A 21,145-nucleotide genomic window follows, 5' to 3' on the forward strand; every position below is an offset into this window, starting at 1 on the left:
CAAATTCAAATCAAATGAATTTATTCGGATTTTTCTGCATTGAATATATATTACAAATGATATACAGTCATTTCTTTTAAGGCATAAAGTGTGTACACCCAAACATTGTTGAAATTTACGTATACAATGGGCTGTTAACACTTTAAAGAAAAGAAAAAACAAAACATCGATTGGTAGCTACTCATGATAGTGAAACAATAATACTGACTGAATTATGGCACGTGTATTGGGAATGTGAATGCAGAAGACTGTTGTCAAATAGGCATTTAGCTTGAAGATACGACAACCTTGAAAGAAAAAAAAAAAAACTGGGCCAAACACACATCATGTGTACTTATTGAAAGCAAAAAAAAAAAAAAAAAAAAAAAAAAATGTCAGGTTGTCAGCTATTCTGGCATTACATTGCGATTAAAAAAAAAATGCGTAGATACAAGAGAGTAAGGCGAGTGTGGTGAGTGCTAGTGCAAGTAAAATTTATGTGCCCAGCAGGTGCGCGGTATGAAGTGCCTTTTTCAATAATCAAAACTTATATATTGATGTGTTGTAAAGATAATGTATGGCTGCTTCAAGTATGACATTGCTGTATATTATAAAGCGATTTCAATGTCTCTGATTTAGTGATTTCCCATTAACTTTACTTTATAACTGATGTTATTAATCAGTGTCACAGCTTGTGGCCCACCTGTTTCACATGAGCACCATGTGGAAAGAGCTCTTATACTTAATTTGATTTTGATTAAGACCTTGTAGGCTTTTTTTTTTTGTAATCGCACTCGAGTATGTGAGGTGTCAATTAGGACTGTGAAAGTGTATGTGTTACTGAATTTTAATCTTCGTCTCGTCATGGCGGCGAGTGAAATCATAATCATGAAATAGCTTTACGCGATGGAAAATTAGAGGGGAAAAATCTTTTAATTCATGACTGCCAGAGCTGATCATGTAATGATTTAGAGGGACTTGAAGCTTTAATATGCGAAGCATTCTCGTTTTGTGTGAAACGAAGTAGAAGAAGAAAAGTAAGAGATTTTAACAGACGCTGTTGAAATGCAATATCACTCTTACGTTTCTTTTATACGATAAACAGGAATCATACTCCTCCTAAAACAGTTCCAAGTTAAAAGGTTAGTATCATCCGATCGGGGAATTCAAACCCTAAGGTTTGAGGACATTATTTTGCCCAAACCGTTTCTGAGAGGCTTTCCAAACAGAATACACAAGTAAAGGACTTATGATAGGGGTATACACACTGCAACAGACACATTCGCTGTCACTATTGGCGAACTTCCCGCTTTGATGAGGAGTCGAAACTCAGACCTACCAAGTCTCACGCCTACCGTGTGAGTCTCACACCTCAGCGACTCTACCGGTGCTAACCCGCCAAGCAATCATTTTTCTCACGCCTCCCAGGAAGTTGGCTAGAGGATATGTACATGGCTGTTTCTTACAAGATTCAGCTGTTCACTGTTATATGTAGATAATCCAGAGGTCTTTGAAAACTGTATCATTTTATCCTATTGGTAAAGTCATGTCAGTTGTACATTCTATAAGTAAAGCCTCAATTACCCTTCAAGGGAATTCTGGGGGAAAATGCTGAAAATAATGTCTTTCAGAACCATTTTCCATGTCAAAAGCAGATGAGAATTATGCAAGTAAAATTACATCATGGGTGTACACCATATTGCGCAATTACTAATACCAATACAGTATGAAAGATAAACTCCATACCGGTGGCGAGGGCGCACCTCCCCACCCAATTCCCCCATGCTGCCTCGTAGTTACTCACCTCTAGCCAGTTGAGAATCTTGGCATCTCTGAAAACTTGATGATCGACTTTTTTCATTCGTAAGATTCGAACCCAGAGTCTCTTGGTATTTATGCATCCATGTACCATACCACAGTACCTCCCCACTTTAATGACGAGTGTTTAGTGTTGAGTGTTCAGCCGCTCTGCAGAGTTGTGGTATTGGCTTAAGGACCGGTTGTGATTCTGATCGCTGACTTTAGATAGAAATCCTTGGCTGGCTCATCTCGAATCAATGAATCCATGCATCTGTCGTCTATGACCTTTTCATGATTTTTTTTTTTTTATTTCCGAATGAATGTCCATACCTTCATACATGAACTCCCTTGAAAAAAAGAAATCCTCATCGGAAGGTTTCTTTGTTCATGGATTAAACGATTAAAAAAGATGTTCATCTCCTTGGATTTCAACAACAGACGACATTATCCTCAACCAATGTGAATGTGTATAATCTTGAAAGTAATCACTCAGTTCCACGACTGCTCCTTCCTTGACTATGTAAATCCCTTTTGCATAGTGAGGAACATTAAATGTTGAAAGACGGCATCAATATTTCAATTCCTGCAAGGAGTCTGTGAGTGGATTTGAATAAATTCCAGAAATGATTGCCCCCTCATTCTTCGCTAATCCATGAGGTCGCCAGACAGCTCAAGAACAGCGCGCGCACACCCATACATCCTTGCGATTCTTAGGGTCACACAAATATCGTCTGACTTCTTTAATTAAAAAGACAGATTTTGGGACAAAATAGTGAAATCACTGACAAACTTCGAGGCTATATACAGAATATATATAGCGTGGTGATTGTAGTGGCTTCATTCGACTTCGACAAAGCCAAGCAAGCATTAATCAACGGAAAAGTTGTCAAAAAGTTGTCAAATTCTTGAGAACTACTGTATCTTGCAGGATTGCAATCAGAGTGCTTGTTGTATTCGACAATAGAGGGCGATAATCTGCAATGGATGTCTCGGTAAGTTAACTTCATGTGCTGTGTAACCACGTTGTGAAGTTGTGGAAACCTTTTATAGTACTGAGCGTCGAAAGGCCGGTACTTAAACTCGTGAATATTTTCCTTGAAGACTATAATAATAAAGTGTTATGAAATTCAAAGGTTTCTATCAAACAGATTTTGATACTTGAAATCAAGTTGGAACAAGCTTTTTATGAAAATAGGCTATCCCTAAAGTAAATATTCCGAAGTAAATTCTCTACTTTGTTCGTACAATTCAATTCCATGCAATTCAGCTCAATTTATTTATTGTCATTCTCATTTTTTCTTCCAACAAAACATAAAAAAGAACAAATTAGGCATTATAGCATAAGCATCCAAATGTATGCAAATGAATAGTTTGACCAAATTAAAATAAAAACAAAAACATGTATGCGTTCAATTAAAAAAAAAAAATCATTGTACTGATACCTACTGCTCCTGCACTGATCTCTCTCACTCTCTCAATATCTTTCCGTTAATTCACAGACAAAATATGCCACCGCTTTCTGCATCATTTTCATGGCTAGCACCGTGGTCCATGAAGTCCACGGCAGAGGTTAGTATCAGTATCATTTTTTATTTCATAGCGCTTAACATTAAATTTCAAACGACCCGATGAAACTGCGATTGTCTTTATTAGGACAATATTGATAGTCTGAGAAAACTTTATTTTTGTTCTTAATATGACAGACTCACTATTGATTGTGTCACAACTATTTTCCTCTAAAAAAAAAAAAACCCAGAAAATCCCACCAACTACACAAAAGAACAACATTTTTGTAATGTTTGGTAGACGCTCTGCAACGATGCATCTCGCAATACAATCGACATAACGTAAAGTGATTATATCGCTGGCCCTTACCCAATTGCAAACAGGACGTGTGCCGAACCTATCTAGAATAGCTATACTGGGCATGTTTATGCGTTCAACCGATGTACATATTAACCATTATCGATACATTACCCATTGATTTAGAAACAATACGGGTTGCACGTATGCATAACATATTTTATTACACTCAAATAGACGAAAGTGGCTCAAGGAATTATTCATCCTCAATAAGTTCAATCACATCATCAATAATGTATTGTTTCTTAGGTTTTCTCTTCAAGGAGATCGACAGACATGTCTATATATTTTATTGACGCGTGTTTTTAAAGCAAACGCCGAGAAATTATAGCCTTCCATACACTTGCAGTCCTCTTGAAGTAACGGTTCCCTTGGTCACCTCGTGTTGCACTATATGAATGTTTAAGGTTGTCAACGGGATTCTTACCACAATGATTATCATCGCTTAATTGGTCACAGTCATTCCAGGCGTGATGATGACGTCGCTGATATCGCGCCACCTGGCGGCGGCCTGCGACCTCTTCCAGTCGGAGCTGCTCGACGAAGGCGGCCAGTGCGACCCGGACGTGATGGAAGAGGTGATCGACGAGGTGGACGAGATCGAGACCGGGGCAATCGACGGCGAGGATATCGAGACGTACTTGGAGGAGGCGGAGAAGGGCAAGTATTGCTACTCGCCTAACGGCCTCTCAGTGATACAACTCAAGGACGGCTGCGCAGCCATGGACGCCGTGTGCAACCTGGGGGCCAACCTCATGAAGTGCAAACGTGAGTAGAACTGGTCTGATTTGAATTTATTTGCGCGTTGACAGATGATACATGGTATCATCCTATCGTAATTGGATACAATACGATTAAACTTTTTTTTTTCGGGGGGGGGGGGTAATATAATCATAACATTAATAAATTAAAGTTAATGAAGGTCAATTGTTTGATTCATAAAACAAAACTAACGGGGAAAATATCAAGCAATTCATGGGTGTTTAACGTTAGCATTAAACAAAAGAATAACAAGAGAAATATAAAAAAGTCTTGAAATAAAAGAAAACATGACGTGTAGCAGCAGTGGTAGATGCTGGTGCGTTTTTATACTTTTTGTTTTGAACGATTTCTGAAATCATAAAAAGCACCGAATAGAACTTAGAGAATAATGCTTGTGTTTTTCATAATCTCGTGTCGATTGCTTGTTGCTTCAAATACATCAATAAATATGGTGTCCATGTAGTTATTGGAATTTAGATTATCTACTGCATTATTGCAGGTCTTTGGCTGCTGGTTTTGAATAATTATGAGAGATCAACTAAAAAAAAAACAACAATATGAGAACGGTCGTGTCAATTCAAATGTATCGGTGTTATTTTCGTAGTCAATATGGAAAGAAAAGCAACAGTCCTTGTTTTATTATGAAGGACTGGATTTAACCCATAATCTGTTATCCACTGTAACGATAGCTTTGATCGTTTGTTTTGCTTTGTTCTTTATTTATCTTACAGATATGCCACCGACGGAAGCGCCAAGCAATATCAAAAAAGTGCGCAAAGAGCGATCAGCGAAGAACTAATCGATCTCCAGTCCCGGCAATGGCTACAAAGTATAATGAGAGCTTAAAATCTCAGCTGGAAATTGAAAAGCGGAAAGCGCTCCGTATCAAAAAGAAAATATTTTCGAAACCCATTTATCCTGTATATTAGTGTAAACATTGAGCAGAGGATTATTGTATATTTAGTCGAAAATCTTTCAAGTCATGCTCACCACTAAAGTGCTGCAAAATATCAATCCCCTTCATCATTCATGAACTGTCATTGCTATGTTTATCACAGATGAATTTAATGACACAGCTATGATCTCGATGTACGCAAAAGGGAACTGCACGTTATTTTCCACATTTCAATCTAACTCAGTCCACTGTAAGAGAATTAGTTTACGGGTTCAGTTTATTTCTATCATCATTCAATGATTTCTATAGATTAGTGATAACTGTCATCATTTTTGTCTGCTACTAGTACCTCCCGACAATCCTGATACATCACTAGCTTGTTACTCTCGCGCCAAACCATGAACTCGTTATTTTGTTTCATTATATCTGTGTTACTCTTCCTACGCCAATCAATTGCCAAGTTTGTGAAAGTAAGTTATTTATTTGTTTTCTTTTGTTCTGCTTTGTTTCGTTTTGTTTTGTACTATAATTTCCATGTTATCATGTGGGTTTTTTTTTGTTACAAATAATAAAACATGAGTGTGAAAACGCAACCCTATATATGAAAATTCTCATTTCTTTTTTTTTTTTCTCTCTTCGTGATTCTATTGGAATTCACCTTGTAACGTGAGGATGAGAAAATGCTTATGAGAAAAAGCTTCGTAAAAAGTTGTTAGCAAGCTCTAGGATCTGCGACGCTAACGCTAAGACGACGCTAACTAGGAAAAATGGTGTTCTGCACATGCTCGAAAAAAGCTGTTTCCATTATTGTTCAACCTGAGTATCGTTTCATGAAAGTTGTCAGTCTCTGACAATAACCATAGTAACAGTCAGTGACCAGAGCATCTCAGCCGATCAAAACCAAGGATTTTGCTGAAATTGACAGAGATTGACAACTTGTCAGCGCTGATTATATGAATTAATGAAACGCCCCTCCTGGGATGGTGCGTCGTCTTAGCATTCGCGTCGCAGGTCTAATGCTCGATAGCTTACAACAAGAAGGAGAGACAAAATATGGAAAGGAAGAAGTGAGATGGATGGAGGGTGAGACGGGGGGGGGGGGGTAGCTGGAGGAAAGAGCAAGAGAGGAATAGGCGAGTAGACGAGTTTACAGTTTGGGACTTACTCTTGACTTCTTACCAATTTCACAGAGCGCCCTCATGCGATGCAGAGCCACACAGTCATAGTCATCACTCACTTCTCACACAGACGCGACAAGCTACTATCTTTGCCCCCATTCACAGCGAAATTTGCCAATATTATCACCCCCTAATCAACAACTTCCGTTCATTATGGAGTTCAGTCTGGGACTGCCTATTGCCGAGCGGTGAGCGAAGTGATGTAGGCCTCGCATCGCGCAATGCTGAGGACACAGTGAGGACGCATTTTCCCTCCGAGAAACGTGCTCGGAAGTGAAAGTCAAACAATCATGATCATTATGTACAAGACACAATATGTCGTATGGTGGATATCCAGTCAGACTATATACTTACTTCAAACGTGCAAAGGGGTGTGAGAAAGTATAAGAAAGAAAGCAGCTAGACTTGACTATATCATCGATTATCAACTCATTTGTTTTGTAGTATTGATGGAACTTTCAAATTTCTTTATCTTATCTTTGCAACTATTTTGAATTATTGCTGACACGGTAGAAAGAGGTATTCCAGCCATCAGACAACATTAATCTTCTCTTTCTCTGACTAGTCACACATTTACATATTAAACAGTTATATTACATAATGTCAACCCTGTTTATAAATCATGGAACATTAGTAGCGAAGCTAAAGCGAGAAATAATACGCAGCATATTCTGTGAACCAACGACATATTTACAAACTCATTAAACCATTGAGTAGTCTGATCTCCCCATGATTAATATATATATATATATATAAATATATATTAATTTACCTATTTATTTAACTATTCATTTATGTGTTCATGTATTTATTTTTTATTCATATTTTTTTTTTTTTGGGGGGGGGGTTGAGAGAGCTGCCTTTCAATAGAGATGTCTAAGCATGGATTATCTCAATGTAGAGACCACACAGCTTCTTCTTTAAAGCCAATCAAAATCTACAAGTGTATCTTATTCGTTATCAGTTATTTATTAGCACTTACCATTGGCGGCATTTAAATCACGTCAAATTACCAATCTCATTAAATTAAACACCTGCGAAGTGGTCAGTTGATGCTGTTTTCATTGCTAACGGCACAAAATGTGTCACAGATTGCGGTATGACTGACGACATAATTTTCATTTAAAAATTCCTCCTTTGCAACACTCGGGGAGAATCAGATTTATAGAGTCAGATGGGCAAGAAGCACACACTTGGCTTACGAATCTAAATTACGCATCAAACCTGACAATGCCTGACGAGCCGTGTAGCCAGTGAAAAATGCTCGTACCACGCAACCAAAGAATAATGAGACAGTATTAAAAAGTTACGTGTCAGTGTGTAGTACGTTTGTTCAAAGACGTCTCGTGGTAACAATGCACAACGGTTGGCAATGAAATCTAGTGCGTCTGCTGCAGGTATACAGTGACTCACCCAACCCAATTATTCAGAGCCGAGATTTCCAGCACAACGAATATAACAAGTGCAGCTGCGTTATTCGTCTAGAAAGTGAAAAAAAACCCAATGTACAGGTATTTACTGTACTCCCTTTTTTAAATTCGTTTCCCATGATCACAAAGAAAAAAAAAGAAAAAATGTGTTATGGGCCTGTGTATGTAACATTCTTCTTTACTAAGTGTTATTTCATTTTTATTTTGGTTAGTTATTTTTTGGAGGCCTTGCTTTTAATAGGTCGCATGTCTTCAGTAGCGAAAAAGAGTGGCGGGCGAACTTCAGAGAAATTACGACATAATGTTATCATTCATGACTCTCTCTCCCAAGAAAATGAATTGAGAAAATCTTCGACGAGGCAACAATGGTGAATGGAAACATCATGACCGTTAATATCACCGAAAGAAAATAAGAGTCTTCCCCCAAAGTGTTGTCTGAAGACAATCACGAGAGGAGGAGTGAACGGGTAGCTCTAAGTTATCAACACCATGATTAAACAATCTTCTTGGCTCGACATTCGTCTTAAAGAAAGCCCATTAAAATGTCATTTTCTTCTTCTTGACAAGACATTCGATCAATGGTATATGTTTGGAAAACCCTTCTCCCACTGAGAACATGAAAGAACCTATTCTTTGATAAAAGCGTATAAATACAGATGGTTTTATCAAGAACCTCCATTACCATCAACCATTCACCTTTACCATCAACCATTCACCTTTACTGAGTGTTAGATCTTGACGCTTTTTAGGACACCACCGGTACACCTACATTAACTGTCAACAATGGCTTCTGCGGTAAGTTTGTGCTTCCAACACATAACGCATTCAAAAGCTAAGCAAGAACGCCATATGCTGATTGAATAGGTTTCACGCAGTGGATTTATAACGCACATCGTGGTTTGTAGATGATATTTTGACTCGCCGTAATACACTTTTATTTTCCCGATTTGTGTAGTTATAAAGCAGGAAAGCAAATTCTGTAGAAAAACCTATAAATTCTTACATTACGGCAGCAGTGTATAGTGATCTAGTACGTACATACGATTAACCCACTGAAGTTTTGGTAGTATCGTAGTGCAGTGGAAAGATTCGGAACTCCTTGACATGATTTTTTTCCCCAAGTTGATTCTCATCCAGTGGGTTTAGTATCTGACAAAGGGATTTAACCACAAAATGTCCCCTCATGGTTTAAGCGTGAAAATAAGCGTCTTACAAAGTTTGGATGAAAATTTGGGTAATAAGACCTGTAAGAGAGTACGGCAAAACATATAAGTGGTAGTCTTATGTAGATGTCTTATTTTTGTATATACATGATAATTATGATAATCCTTGTAATACATTTGAAACTTAAATTTGAATACTAGATTTATATTCGAAATTTAGATTCTACATATGTATATTCTTAATTTGGATTTTATGCATCTATCTTAATCTAGATTATATGCATTTATATTGTGAATTAAGATTCCAAATTTAGATTCACCCTCAAATGATTGTATTATTTCCCTTCACAGATCAAGATGGTGACTGTTCTCTTTGCCTGTGTGATGCTTCTGTCACATGTCCACGGACAATGTAAGTCATAACTTAATCATTCCAATAGCTGGTAACGACTCTGATTGTTTGTCTGTTTGTTTGATTTATTTCAATACGGTTTAATAACCCCACTGCGTCGGAGGCTGTTTTCAGTGAGTCCGTATTTTGGTTTACAGCATCTAACAACACCCATCAAGTGCCCATGGAGGGAATCAACTTGACGATATCTATACAAGTTCTTTACCTCCCTTTTTCATCTTTAAAACAAAATTTGTTAAATAAATTTATTTTGTAAAACAAAATCCATGGGCTTAAATTGTGAAAAAAAAAGAAAAGAAAACAAGAGGATACAATGATAGTGGCTTTTCACTTGATAGTGCTGTATAAGATTGTTTAGACCTGAGTATAAATCAGTCCGTATGTTTATTGTATGACCCTTATCATCATCATCATCATCATCATCATCATCATCATCATCATTTTTTTTTCAATAAAAAGTAGGCCTAATCATCCGGCGCAAAACGACAAAGAATATAGTTCAATATGAAGATGAATGGTGATTAATAAGAGTTGTCCGAAAAAAAAAAGAGAACAAAACAAAGATATTCGTTTGTGCCCGATATGTGTGAATGTGTGTGCGTGTGCGAGCGTGTGTGTTTCCGCACAGGAAATGTATATTTCTACTATTTTTATATTGTTATATATAATATTTATAATAATTATTTGTGTTAATTGTGTCCAAATTGATATTTTGTTATAATTATGTTGCGCAGACCAGTCTAGATTAGTGTCTTTAGTGAAAATGAATGAATGATCATTAAAAAATTGTGTTTGAATGTTAGTGTGTGTGTGTGTGAATATGCGTATTATGTTTCTGTGTTCGTTTTAACCTCGAACTCCACGCACTCCGAATCACAGATACGAAGCAGTCACGGATCACAAGCAAGCTAAGCCTGATGTGTGGCTACTACCAGAGAGAGCTCATCGAAGAGGGAGGCTGTTTCGGCACGGATGCCATTTCCGACGTCGTCGACCAGGGGGGAGACGTCATCGAACAGATCCTCGATCCGGAGCATGGCTTCTGGAGAAGGCTCTGCCTTTCTCAGGGCGAGGTCCTTAAGAGTGCGTGTGACGTCATGGAAGCCGTCTGCACCTCGAAGCAGAATGTGTTTTTCTGCTCAAGTAAGTCAATTTCTCTTTTTTTTGGGGGGGGGGGTTGTTGATGCCATGATTTAAAATCTCTTTTCTCCCAATCCTTGATTATTATTTTTGCCAACTTTCAGGGAAGTTTGAAGGAGGAATACTTAGTTTTCTTGTTACGGTTACATGCGTTATGCTCGTTTAATGGTTTTGATCGACGAATACTTTCTGTGGATCTTTTTTTTTTTCATTCTATTTGAAATGAGCAAGATTAGATAAGTGTGACATCGAGATAGCAACACTTTGTTGATTGAAACAAAAAAAAAATAATGATGGCAGTTAGACTCCTCAATTTCATTGAATAATCAGTGTTTGAGGACACACATCCCTGGCTCGTCAGAAAAGAATGCATGCTTATAAATGTTTAAGAGTGCTCATTTCAACAAACCATTATGAGTTGAATAAGTAATTGGTTTGGTAGTGTATTTTTCTAATTTAAAAAAGAAATATACATCAGATTTTAATTCAGTTTTACCAAGGCGGCTGGATATTGCCAAGACACTGCCATGTTTGTTTGTTTAAAAAAATGAAGGTTATCGTTAAAGGCACTTTGTATACCACTTCTGCATTGAAAAACCTTATCCTTTCAGTAAACTGAAGCAGTAAACTGAAGAAATGTACACTTGACTACAACCAAATTGTGTCAAATTCTAACAATCGATTCGACTCATTTGTTCATTTAACCAGAAACAACCAGAGCACCATTCTTTGCCAAGAAAACGGTGAAACCGACAGCGCCAACTACGGCTAGCCCTGCCTCTACAACTGCTCAGTCTTCGGTCAATTCGACATCAGCGAGCACGCCTACAACCCAGGCGACAACTACTACTAACAACATTGCCCCTGGTGCAACAGCAAACATCACAAATAATGCAGCACCTGGGCCCCAATAACTCTCTATTTCCACGAACTATTTACTTCTTAAAAATTCTTTCTGCACTCATTTTATCATTCCTAAGAAGAGGTTAGATTATTTGTAGACTAACCCTATTCCTCTTATTGACTGACCCGAGATAGTTAAGAATATCCTAGTAAGGTACGATTAAGGAGTTTCCAATAGGAAGAAAAAATAGGCTTGTTTATGGGAGGAAAAGTGATGTGCGGGAAATGCGTGACGTTTGCAAGATATCAGATATAACCTAGGATATTACATATTTTAATTGGGCTGTTTGTATGCTTCCTGGCTTTCGCGTAATGGGGGGTGGGAAGGGAGGGGGAAGAATTATTCATCAGACCTGATTTCACGACTTAATGGGCCCCACTGATGACCATGTTTCACTGCATATAGATGTTAATGATTACGTCGAATTATTTATGTTACCATGGAGACAAATCCTATCAACGCGCTCTCGCTGGAGATCCCATCTTGCTAGTGTCTTTCGCTTCGACGGGTTTTCCTCTCAGACTCTCTTGCCTTGCTTTTGGGACGACATTTAAACGTTTACTTTGATTATGTATGTTTACTTCGCTGGCGTTTCTGTATATTTGGAATGTGTGTCCTGTGTGAGTAAAGTATTTATCGTGCATATTAAACGAAACAGAATAATAATAATTATAAGAAGAAGTCTGATGAAGTGTTATGTGTGTTAAGACTTACCTGACATACCTGTTGCCATGAGGCCGGGAGAGGGGAGGGGGTTCGAATAATCAGTAATTAGAAATTATCATGTTGCATGTATTTACATATTGCTATGTAAATAAACAGTATATACACGAGTATCTACGTACTAAGAGTAAAACATACATACATACATGCACGCACATTTATACATGCATAATAATTCATGGAACAAGCATTCTATGCTCCCTTCCCAGTTAGTTACAGGGTGCTGACATTGTACAAAACATAATGAAATTGCATTATATAACGATGTCAGAGTTGAGATAAAACAACGATGAATTAATTTGAAATTACCTTACATTATCTTAATTACATAAATTGCAACCGTCCACCCGTTTATTCAGTAATATTGCTATTCTCCATAGGATGGATGTACGCTGCAATAGAATTCGGCAAGCAACGGGTTAAGATTATATCCTTAATGGATCACGTTCTAGTTGAACAGAAATCATAGCGACTCAACTGTTCGTATCAGAGGGGATAAATTCAGCCCATTCAGCCCAGACTTCAATAGTCATTCATTCCTAGAGGAAATCCCTCCATGATTCGTGCAGCAAAGTTGAATGTCATATTCTATAATGATATTCTATGTTGAGAATATGAAAGAAAATATAAGATTTAAGAATATATGAACAATGAAAATTAGCAACTCACAAATCAGCCACAGGGAGGCACTTCGTCGAAAACAAGCACACGATATTTGCGATGGAGGTGGTGGTGTTGATGTATGTTTGTAGTTTCATTAAGCCATTATTCGTTCTCTTGTGTATTTTCTGTGAGTCCCATACCGCACAAGCTTTGCTTTTTAGTGGGACCCTCCATTTCCATTCCCAGCCTTGTATTATGCATATATATATATATATATATATATATATACCTTAAAATGAAAAAGAAATGAATTTATGTTGTTAATCGACGTGATCACATATATTTTCTTAATTTACGTTTTTGACATTATTACAAATGTGTTCTGTTAATACATTCATTCTCAAAATTCCCTGACTTCCCTAACTTCCCTAACTTCATTTCTCAGAATTCCCTGACTATTCTATACAATGCATTGATCTTTCCACATATCACATACTGCAATATCGTTTGGGGAAACTGTGGCTCAACTAAAATTAATCCAATTCTTACCCTCCAAAAACGTGCTGTACGTTTGATTACCAATTCCCGTTACTTATCCCCTCCAATCCCCTATTTCGTCAACTAAAAACATTGAAAATTGAGGATCTTCACACCTTTCAAACTGCTGTTTTTATGTATAGATATACATTTAATTGTCTTCCAAAAATTTTTGATGGCTTCTTCACTCCAAATTCCACCGTTCATTCATATCCAGCACGTCAGTCGTCCGATTACCATCTCGAAAACCCCAGAATCATTTTAGCTCAAAAATCATTAAAACATAATGGACCAGATATTTGGAATTCTTTACCCCCTCATTTAAAACAATGTACGTCATGAACATTTTCAAACGAGAACTAAAAAACACCCTCATAATCCAGTATACTTCTGACACATAAATATTCATACCACCTGGTCAACAAACACCCTAAACAATGAGTTCACGGCCATAACTGAAGTAACATTCACCTCATCACACTGATACACAAAATAACACTCAACGTACAAACCAAGATTCATCCCAACACAATGCACACCGCACTGCACCGAACGTCCTTCGCACAATTACTTCCCACTCAGTGAGTGGCAAGATTTTCTTTATGTATCTCTTTATTGTGCCCTTTGCACAATTACCCCCCACTCAGTGAGTGGCAAGATTTTCTTTATGTATCTCTTTACCTGGGGCCATCTTCCTCGTCAAGCTTAGCTTATGATGATGGTCCCCTGCATTTCATTTTTATCATTTCCTATTGCTTCCTTTCATATATGATATTCGTTCTTGAAAAAAAAAGAAGAAAATGTATGTAAGATCCAAACGTTACGAATATTAGCTGTGTAAAAGTATTTTGTTGATTTGTTGATTTGTATTGATTTTGAAATGCAGAAATAAAAACTGAACTGAACTGAACTGAACATTGTGTATACTATAATTTTCCCTGTTTATCTAATGGAAATGATAAATAAATATGAAAGTTGAAAACCTGATGCTTTGGAAGGGGTAGAAGGAAGAGGAATTCAATTGATCTAACTTGTAAGGTCTCTCTCTCTCCCTCTCTCTCTCTCTCTCTCTCTCTTGAGCATATCGTACTAACGATCCAATGCCCATTATAAGCTGTAATGAATTTCATGCGAATTGGATCCCACCCAAAAAAGGAGGGGGTTATCGAATATCAAATTTTCTTTTGTACGAAACAGTGATATACGTGCGTAATCATAAACTCAGTAGATGAGACGAAATATGTCACCATCAATTCAATTCAATTCAAATGATTTTATTTCCATAATAAAGTAATACACGGTAATATACGTAACGCTTAAATGAGAAAAATATTTCAAATCACACAACTTCAATAATACGTAATACAGTCATAGTAATGTTATCTTTATGTTAAACGTAAATGAACAAGCAAGCAACTAAAATTCTATTTTTGTAACTGTTTATGGAAAAGAGAAACTACACGAAAAACATAGCTTGTAATTTTTGTGTGAAGTACTCTAGAAGATAAGGGCACCTCAAGATCTGTCAAAGACGCCATGTATGAAAATCTTGACATCACGACGTCGGACGAAACCGACAGAGAGAAAAGACTATAATAATGACAAAAACGAAAACAAGAACGGAACAGACAGGAAAAACAAACTAAAGATAGGCATAAAAAAGGAAATGAAATAAAAACGAGTGGTCTATAATTCATTTGTTTTTCTGTTTTTTGAAAGGTCGCCAAGGCATGAGTAAAAATCTGAGGCTCAATGAAGAGTTGCAAAGACATTATGTAAGATCAACATTTTTTTGTTGTTGTTTTGCATAGTTATAAGATCATCTTATAACTGTGGGAAATGGAGAATAAAGGTCGCTTCGCTATGCAACTCTGCAAAGATTACTGATGAGAGAAATACAATTTGTTATGTCTGACTGACAAGAAATAATGAATTTTGTGGAAAAATTTTCACACGTGAATGGAAAACCCTGTATAATGACTATATCATCGGCGCATCTTGTGAACATTATTGTCTTGCTGCGATTACTGATCTAGTTGGAAAGCATATGACGCATGCAGATTCTACATCTCTCTTTTTTGTCCCCTTCTAGGAAAATGTCATTGCTCAGTATCGTCTCATTTTACCCTTGTTATCTAAGTTATAGTCGACTTGAACGCGGGGTGGATATTCACGTTCATAAACGCTGCACAGTTTTCAGCAAATTACCAATCAGTCATTACAGCTGGTTGCCTTTAGCAGAACTCAGACAATCTCTAATCTCGTAAATCACTACTAAATTAGGACGTTTATACGGTGGATAAGGACATGAAATAAATTTTGTAAAATACCCCCTTACTTGTCGGGGCTCTGTGGCACAGTGGATAAGACTCCCGACTCCCGATCGGAGCACCCGAGTTCGAATCCCTCCGAGGGCTTACGTCCTTGGACAAGATGTTTTTACCCAACTTGTCCCTCTCGACCCAGGTGTATAAATGGGTACCTGGCAACGCTAGGGTAAAAATAATGGCAGGGCCCTCGGGTTTTTTTTTATGATATATTTCCCCTTCGCATTACAATCTGTTCTTTTGAGGAAGTTGTCACTTATCTCCTGATTTGGCGGAGAAGTGAGATACTCATATCCTTCATTCCTATCAATGGAAGCATTCTGTTTTAGGTTACTAAGTGATTTGATTATCAGTCATTAATAGTGTTACTAATGCATCTCCCAGTGTACAGCTCTACAGCCCCACTGCTACAGCATGGATGCAAATCTCTTGATTAATCGTTAATACAATTCTTACATGGTCAATATATATTCCTTCAAATTGAAAAAAAAACGAATAAAGCGAGCTATAGCTTGGAAAGAAATATCAAAAATCATGATGAAATACGTAAAAAGAGCCCTTTTTCAGTCATGAAAGTCTGGATTCGAATGAAGGGAATTTCTTTCAGTCAGTTTTCTTTCTTTTTTGTAAGAACCATCGACGACTGTTGGAAGAGTGATTGTCAGTATAAAAAGAATACAACATGCGCTGAATAATAATGTTAAAATTGGCAATGCTACGGACATAGGAGGCACCGACATAATAAAGCAACGCTAAAGCTGCTCAGACAGTAGACATTATGTTGAAACGTGCCAAGCATTGAGTCTGTGGGTGATCCTCTGTAGGACAAGGCAATACCTCGAGAGGTTCTCCCTGACAGTCTTAAATTGTGTTCTCGAAATATGTGCATTCTTCGAGATTTCATCAAGTAGCAGGTGGCTGCCAAAAGTTCGTGTCTCGCGATTTAATCAGTGCATTGATTGTACGGAGGGGCTCCCTTCATTCTAAAGAGTCTACAACTAATCACTGCGCTTGAAGGAAAGGATAAGAACATCATAGACAAAGTATATTCTTATAGTTTTTTTTTAAAGGGTGCTTGGTATGAGGTTGATATCGCTACTGAAATGATCATAATCTGTGTATACTTTGAAAAAAAAGGGCGCCGCTCTGTGGCGACCGACATTGGATTGGATATCTGAGTCAATCAAATCATGCAGTCATTATTAAGCTCTATCAACAGTGAAACGAGATCAATTTATTGACAACAAGGGGAGGGCCTATATACCGAGATATATATGTCTACACACATTCATGTACGTGTGTCTGTATACCCATATGAGATATACAACACATCTATATAATATAATATTACATATACACAATCATCATTGCATCTTCGTGAATATTTATGAGAATAAAGAAATAATTGTTTTTTTTTTTCAGTTTGCGCAATTTGATATTTGATACATTACAGCAATATAAAGTCGTTCTATAGCTAATTGAACAGATTTGTATAACTGCAAATGTTTAAATATACGGCTATCGTTAAAACAAAGTTATTGTCCGATACGGTTAACAGGAACACACCCAAGCACAAACACACATGTACACGATATGTATATGGGTGTGATCATAATTATGATATTCAAGCAGGGCACAAATACACATCACTCCCAGTATTAAATTATAATGGGGAACAGGAAAGTATGATTAACGATTAATAAATTACGGTGCAAATCGAACAGGCGGTATACATCTGGAACGGGGGGGGGGTCGAGGGAGGGGGAGGGAGAGAGAGAGAGGGAGGGGGGAGGGAGAGGGGAGAGAGGGAGGGGGGGGGGGAGGGAGAGAGAGGGAGAGAGCAAACCTGCACAACTATGAATCATTTCGTAGGTAATATATGCAACTGATAGCTATATGGATATACGCTAGGATTACGACGGCGATTATACTGCCGGGAAAATTAAGTACATGGAGGGATTAGCCACCCGTTGAGTCACGCTTCGTACGTGAGGAAACCCCTTAGAAAAAAATATGTCACATTATTTTAATTTCGTTTTGATGCAAGATGTGCATGTGTTTGTGTTTTTGTACGTCTGCGTGTGAGAGGATGTGTGACATTGAGATCCTGCTTGTGTTTCTTTTTTACATTAAATGTTGACTATTGAACTTGAACTTCCCTTTCTCGAATACAAATATTGTACATAACAACCATAATGTTAATAACATTAAAAGACACAGGAAGACAATGATACATGTGGGAAGCATGGCTTGTAAACAAGGTCCCTCAGACACGTGAGAGGAAAAAAAATACTTACGAACAAATAACACTGACCGCAACTTCCAGCTACTAGTATTCTGGAAGTTAGCAACTGCTGAAACAAAGTCAAATAAAATGACGATATAACTACATGTATTTGCTTAAAGAGCGGAAAAGCTAATGAGAAAAAGAGAGATGGGGGACAAAGAGGTAGAGAGAGCAGGGATATTAGCATAAAAAATATAGGGAAATAGGCTTACAGAACGCTTACTCACGGTGCAAAGAAATTACCTTCATATTCTGAGAATTCCAGCAGGAACGATGAGTAATGAGATGTATTATTATCATAAAGAAATATCACTGTGTAACTACAAAGAATATAATTGATCAAGATACTCATGCTCAAGAAAGTTTTCAATTTAAGCTTAAAGACAAAAATGCTAACAAAAAATGCTAACAAAAATGTCAGAAACAGCACCGAAATTAGTAATAATAGTCATATCATTCAATAGAGTGACTTAATCTCTTACTATCATTATTATCATGAGCTCCAATTCAAGATATGCAAACACTGCGAAATGTGCGAAGCATATGTATAATTCATGTTTCTGTATATATGAAATATTAACAGTTTAAATTAACATTCAATATAGCACCTCATTCAAGGTTTTGCAGCACCTCTTTCAAGTCATGGATTCATTCTACATCATTGTACTATTTCATTCACTATCCGACAAAAATGAATGTCATGGCCATATCCTATGTGCATATTCAATGAAATCAAGTCTAAAAGCCTGGTTGTGCATTTAATATGAAGTCAGAAAGGGACTCCTCCATTCGATCCCAGAGTCACACAGCCATGCAGTACTCTACGTCATGTGCATAGAATGATATCAAGTCAAACAGTCGTAACTCTCTTGAGAATTGTCAAGAACCCTAGATAATACTCATTAAATTAATGTGTCGTTATTGTGCTAAATAATAAAACTCGCAATAATGCGTGTTTTTACACCAATTGTGTGAGTTGATGCAGTCAATATGTGTGCCGTTATAGTGTCATTTTATTCACGTATATTTGTTTGTGTACATACACATACATATATGTATTTTCCTAGAACTATTGGTTCGTTCATATCTCTCCATGGGATAAAATGTCCATTTCCTTTTCACCTAAAATTTTCCTGAAAACGCTCTTCCTCTGTCCACCTATGCCCTTCAGCCACTTACAGATCAGCAATCGTTCCAAAAACTTAAGATATGCATGAAGAACATATAGGTAAAGGTGAGACAAAGACATAATCAAGGATATCTCATTTCTTCCAGATGTGAAATTTGACCAGAGCAAAACATCAACACTGTCAACTCAGAGTCATTTCAGTGACTCAACCCTTACGTGACGATGCCATCAAAGCCAAAAAAAAGGTCATGTTTTTCTCAGAACTTGAAATTATGGATATAGTACCTTTTGAAACCGCACTCTTCACATGTACATTGTAGATACTTGGGTATATGTATAAAGGGAAACTAGTGTATAGACACAAGATGATTATGTTTATTTTCAATTACTATTTTACTGGCAGGTGATGCTTGAGAACAACCTCAAATTTTGTATTAGATTTTATCCATCATAATCAAAATAATCATCATATTTCTTATCCTTGTCATAACTCGTATTGTTTGTTTTATAATTTTTTTTCTGCAATGCAACATAATCATTCCTGGACAAACATTATAAAAAAAACGAAACACAACAAATCAACGCATTTACGTACCTTAGAATGTTTTCATTAAGTATGATATTCTGCATGCACTTCATGAAGTTACCAGGGAAGAGAAATAAAAAAGAATCCAATTTTATAGACAGTTCGCCTTTCTTCTACCATTAATGAACATTAGTGAGGTGCAAATAGAAAGTTAATTTTATGTTAGCTTTTGCTGAAAAGGAAACATTTGACACCATCAACTATATTGATTACTATAATTACAGTGATTATGATTTCAATTCCTCGGAAGAAAATAAAAGTAACCTTTCAGGCGAATATAAGCTAATGTTTGATTTGACATAATTATTTCCTCATGGCCTCTTTGTGAAGATTCTATTCTTTTATATAGTCTTCTTTAGTTCTTGGAGTTGATTTTATATGTGTTTTCTACAGTTTGTTCTATCGTGATTAGAGTTAGGTCGTAACCGTAATACTAGAATGCTATTTATCATTATAAAAGTAATAATAAAACAACACAAATGACGATGGAATTGTCTTATTTTATATCATGGATCCATCCTCTCCAATGCGTTAGCCTGCTTTCCTTTAAAGATATCTTGGCAAAGCATCTCCAGACTAAGTGATTGAAAACGGTGCGTTATATTGGCAAGGAATTCACAACAGACCCAGGGAAAACAAATCTCTCAACATCACATACAATGGACATACATTTAAACAAATCCCTGATATACATAAAGGTTGCTGGATTTTAGAGACAATTGTTTGAATGGATACTGAAATGACCGCTGCAAGAGTCTTAGATATGCATTTTGGGGACTGTAAAACTCTGCCAACATTGTTGTTAATTTCTTCACACATGCAATGCGTCATGCAAGGGATTGAAACAAATCGAATTTGACTTCCTTTTTCCCAGGCTGTTTTAATTTTAAGATTGTGTCGATATGTATAAATATCGAAGACATTTACAGCTGAGTTACATTTCAAGTCAAGCAAGGTTTGAATACTTTTCCTCTTCTCCAGGAAGAACTCCAGCAGTTGTCTTGAAGGTTGGTAATTTTCATTTTCATTTTCAGTTTGTGCGTGTGTGTGTGTGTTAATGTGTGAATGTCTCTGAGTGGTACGTCTCCACGAAAGATTGACCAAATCGCCGATTTATTCTCTATTTTCTTTCTGGTATTAAAAAAAAAAAACAGAGTTTAATCTTTATAATGATAAATAAACATATAACTCAAATTACGACAGACCACAGAATCAGTAGGAAAGCTGGTGTTTTGAAATGAATGGAGTTTGAAGAGAATCAATTTTGAAGTTTTATACTGTCATATGTGCAAGAGATAAAGAACCCCAAGGTAACATGGCTTGTACAACCCGAGGAACTTTAAATGCGGAAATATCCGAACACCTGAAATTCGGACAGTATGTAGTTCACATTATTTAACTTTACTTTTTCTGAACAACTACAAAAA

General features: G+C 36.9%; 1 protein-coding gene across 1 annotated transcript; it reads left to right on the forward strand.

The window, feature by feature from the left end:
• Nucleotides 1–2,759: 2,759 nt before the first annotated feature.
• On the forward strand, nt 2,760–5,203 carry LOC140227616 (uncharacterized). Its single transcript, XM_072308032.1, has 4 exons — nt 2,760–2,771; nt 3,279–3,348; nt 4,102–4,410; nt 5,136–5,203. The coding sequence occupies exons 1-4, from the start codon at nt 2,760–2,762 to the stop codon at nt 5,201–5,203; spliced, it is 459 nt and encodes a 152-aa protein (XP_072164133.1).
• Nucleotides 5,204–21,145: the final 15,942 nt, after the last annotated feature.

The sequence above is a fragment of the Diadema setosum genome, chromosome 4 (assembly GCF_964275005.1).
Source record: "Diadema setosum chromosome 4, eeDiaSeto1, whole genome shotgun sequence".
Classification (NCBI taxonomy): Eukaryota; Metazoa; Echinodermata; class Echinoidea; order Diadematoida; family Diadematidae; genus Diadema; species Diadema setosum.